This window comes from Camelina sativa, chromosome 11 (assembly GCF_000633955.1).
Source record: "Camelina sativa cultivar DH55 chromosome 11, Cs, whole genome shotgun sequence".
Taxonomy (NCBI): domain Eukaryota; kingdom Viridiplantae; phylum Streptophyta; class Magnoliopsida; order Brassicales; family Brassicaceae; genus Camelina; species Camelina sativa.
Genome location: NC_025695.1, coordinates 11682613 through 11687175, shown reverse-complemented (window position 1 = coordinate 11687175; position 4563 = coordinate 11682613). Strand labels below are relative to the sequence as shown.

At 30.2% G+C, this 4563-nt stretch overlaps 1 protein-coding gene across 3 annotated transcripts in view; it reads right to left on the bottom strand.

Annotated features, from left to right (window-relative positions):
• The window catches only part of LOC104727876, a 4749-nt gene extending 1424 nt beyond the window's left edge, over positions 1-3325 (bottom strand). Inside the window, exons 1-5 of one of the 3 annotated variants that reach the window (XM_019231632.1) lie at positions 3124-3325; positions 2843-2998; positions 1885-2002; positions 523-781; positions 8-72 (exon numbers count right to left, since the gene is read on the bottom strand). In XM_019231632.1, the coding sequence (XP_019087177.1) occupies positions 8-72; positions 523-781; positions 1885-2002; positions 2843-2977 (577 nt within the window). In that variant the 5' untranslated portion in view covers positions 2978-2998; positions 3124-3325. The remainder of the gene's footprint in view (positions 1-7; positions 73-522; positions 782-1884; positions 2003-2842; positions 2999-3123) is intronic. The other 2 variants (XM_019231633.1, XM_019231634.1) reach the window with 2 other exon arrangements.

Here is a 4563-nt window from a genome sequence, read left to right as displayed (position 1 = left end):
GGCATATCTCCGGGATTAGACTTGCTGATCGAGAGTGTAAATATGATTAACAAGATTGATCCCATGCTTGACCTGTCACAAAAAATGAAGTTTAACACTACATCAATATATTACGTGGAAAACAACTTTACGTATTAAATGATCTGATAGATACTTTCGACTTTCAGTAGCATGTCGTGCACGACTTATATGATAATTTAATATATTGATACGTATTAAACTAGTAATGCAGAATTTCTAATATAATGATAAAATTATTATTGGCAATATGGTAAGATCTTCGTGATAACACCAACACTGACTCAATAAATTAATTAATTGATTTACATATGCAATCCTAACATTTGAATGTAACAAGATAATAATTGCTATAAAATAAAGATTGGTTTATTTTCAAGTAATTAGTTAATAGATCTATGCATTTTGAGTCTTACATTTTTTAACTCTTTAGTTTTCATAAGTTTATTAAAAATAGGTAAATCATGATGAGATTAAAGAAAATGTTGTAGTATATATACTTACAAAGTTGCAAACAAGAGGACGATTTTCTTTGGATCAAGCATCCAAGAAGTGTGAGAGCGTTTAAAACTCGATTTCCTCGAGAAACCGAACCTTCTTTCTCTATTTTGGTCGGTGATCATATTTCCGGCGGCAGTAGCAGCCGTAGTTATGGTGATTTGATGAAGCGGCGAGGCTGAAACAGCTGCAGTGGCTGCGGTTGTGGCCGTGCCTGCATGATCTATGGTCCCCACGGTGTTCGGCTTTTCCGGCGTGCTTGAACCTACAACTCATCAAAATGCCATACCACAAAGCTTTAATTTTTTTAAAAATGAATAATGATTCCTTTTTCTTTATTTGGCGAGACAAATAAAATCGAATCATAAAATAGTCATTAGTTATTGTTTGCCAAATTTAATAATAGTATGAGTGCATGCGTTGCACTGGTGCAGGAGAATCAAAAGTTGGAATATTGGTTAGTTTGGGGTATGCATAAAGCTATATGTTGCTAACACAAATAAATAATAACTACTTCTATATATATATATATATATATATATATATATTCAAAATAATAGTCAAGAAAGAGATAAACACTAGAGTTTTTCCTAGTTGTTGAACTTGTAAATATGTCCACATGTAACGTGTCGACGTGCATAGATTGCAAGCATGACGTGAAAAGTTAGTTAGTATAAGATAAATGGAGACTTTCAACTTTTTATATAAACCAATGTATCAACCTAACGTTAAGGTTTACAGCTAAAAACGCATGGGTTGGTCACATAAACTAAATCCTACCTAACACTGTCTAATGTATACCTTTCAAAGAAGAAAATAAATCACTGAAATTAAAATATACTATTAATAATAATATTCTACTTAACTTAGATTAGGCAAACCAAACCTTCTTGCATTAAAGATAAAAAATACTCAAAGCAATTCATGAAGATAAAACCTATCCAAGAGAGAATATCTACCCTCAATAAAAAAAATAATAATAATTCGAAATGCATAATGAGAAAATCTGAAAGATATTTGTTTCCATCGTAAACACCCATATTATTTTTGTAAAGTTTAAGATTTTTTTATATTACTCAGAGTTGCAGATAAGCCCAAACCGAATTTATTTCAAGAATCTGCTAGGGCCATTAGATACTATTATATGGTACCAGAAAATAAGCAAAGAAACAAAATGTACACTCATGGGCTCTAGAAAAGCTGAATTTGTAAAAAACGTTAATTCAGAGTATCCATATATCGTAATTTTAATAGAGACTGTATTAAAGAAGATGATACTATAATTAACCAAGAATATGACATATATTGAATTTGTCTATACTGTTATAATGATGATATAGCAGAAGAATGATAGTAGAAATTTTTTACCTCTAAGTGGGGACTGAGGGAATGAGGTCTCCTTGTCATTACCATTTGCGTCAAATTGGAGTTTCCTCTCGTTATTGTTGCTTCTCGGAGACCCTTTCCTCGATACATTTCTCTGCAACTTTTATTATTTATTTATTAATCAGTTCATTTTTCTTTTTTCAGTTTTGTAATTCAATATCGTAGTAAAAATCTCAACAATTGAGTTTTTCACCCCTTTAGAAAGACTCCAAAAGAGAAATTAAAATATCTAAAAGAAGCTTCATGCCAAATGCCAAAATATCAGAAAGGAAACAGAGAAGAAATCCGTGAGATGATTGATAGATAAATAATAGTTTCAAAGCAGTGAAAACATTAAAAAAAATTAAAATAAACTGACACATAAAAGTCAACTTTTTATTAGGGTTTACTTTAATTTCTTTACTTCAAAAAAAAATTAAATGAGACGAAAAAAACTGGGCAGAGAAATTAAGGCCATGAATGTTTGAGAAATTTTAGGTAGTTTTTAGATTATAGATTTTAGTTTTCAGATTTTAGTTTTTAGATTTTGGTTTTTAGATTTTGCAAAATAAATTTAAAAACAAATGAAAAATTAGAAAAAATATTTCGTAGAAGAAATCTCAAAAACTCATTGAATTGGGATTTTGGATTTTGTTAAGAAATTAGTATAATCTTCAAGAATCTGGATTTCCTATTTTTTAGGGAAACTATTTTTCATAAAATCTTGAATGGTTAAAAAATGGATTTTTGAAAAATCTAAAACCAAAAACCATTTGAAAAACCACATCCAGTCAAGGCCTAAAACGACGACTCTAGATTTATGGGCGATTCTTCCATAATTCTCACCATTCACCAAAATTAATAAATACCCAAAAGCCATACAGAGAAGAAAATGGAACAAACAAATAAGGATAAACACAACAGGTGTTTCTGAATTTTCTGATAATTAAACAAAACTTACAGTAATTCTAGGACTAGAAGAAGAGAAGTCTTTGTGCATGACATGAGAGAAACTCTCCACATCGATCGTCACAAACCCATCTGGGTTTACGGATCCGGTTTCTTGACCCGGAATTGCTTCACCACCAGTTTCCATCGATCTTTGATTGGAACAAAACTATAGAAGAGAAACAGAGAGATGATCATGATGTTCATGAGGAAACAGAGGCCATATAAAAAAAACTGAAATATGTGCTATATAACAAAACGTGTAATGATTAGAGAACATATAAAGAAACCTACTGTGGAATTGAAACAGAGGAGAGATTAAGACAGAGTGGGAACGTCTCTGTTGTGCGCTCTGTTTGAAGAAGAAGAAAGGTTTATTAAGGTTTTTATTTTTTTGGGGGGGTTGGAGACAAAAAGGGAAGAGAGATTCTGGGGAATGTCGAAACTGAAAGAAAGGAGAGAGGGCTTTTTATTTTTACTTTTATTTATGAAATGTGACGATGTTTTCTAATAAATGGGTTGGTGCCCCCTTTTTTATTTATATAGTATATGTTACACATAAGATAAGTCACACAACTCACAACTCAACACGCACGAGAGATAAGAGATAGACTAATGAGTGATTACTTATTCATAATCATGATTCCGATGTGTTGTTTATGATTTTTTAATTAGTGGAATGGAAGATGAACGAAAGAATATGTTATTTGTTGTTATCATTTATTCATTTGAAACCCTTTGACTTAAAGTTCATTAGTAATTATTGTGCGTCTGATCTTTGTGTGTGTGTGTTGGTGTTGTCTTGCTCTCTACGATAAAGTAAAGAAATTTTTTATAGTATGTGTTTTTTTCTTGAAATGTAAAATATATTAACAAATATGAAGAAAAGTATAGAGATTTAATTATACGAACTATTAGTTTTTTCCACAACAAAAATATATTACATTTGTATGATTTTACTAGAAAATTCCATCATAGTTCTGATATATGGGTTGCACAAAAAAAAAAAGTTCTGATATATGCTGTGGGATTGAATTATCCACGTATAGATAGAATTTTGTTTGTTATCTACGAACAAAATTATTGTTTAGAATCTAATCAGTGTTTAGGATTTACTAAATGAACTTAATATAATAATAGGACATCTGAATTTTTGGTGTTGGTTATCATATGAGGAATATGCGATGAATATAAATCATTAAGGTGAGCAACTAACTGCCCTATTTTATGATCTGCTTGCTTCTGAAGCCACTCTTTCTTTCTTTTCATTTGACTCCAAACTTTCTTCCCTTTATAATATTTTCATGTTGTAATTTCAAAATTGTCAATTCATTTGATGAGTTTCGTATGTGTTTAATTATGCAAAACTAAAATTATGCAATACTAAGTCAATCACAATTATTTTATTTTTAAATGTAGAATATAGAGAAATTTGGAGATAACAAATCTTTTCATTTTTTTACTCTTTACTCCATATATAAATCCATTCTTTTTAGTGTCTGTTTCATATGTTTTTTTTTAATCTTCTTTTAAAAGGTTGAGATCTGGTTTGTGACACGACGCAAGAAGATCTATCAACGATTATGAAACTTATCATGGAATTAATGAGCGAATCCACAAAGTTTAATGATAGTGGTCAACGCTAACAAAGTTTTTTATTTTTTTTTTGATCAAACCGCTAACAAAGTTAAGTTGCGTCAATTCATTAGTAAAATTGTGATTACATTTATGTTA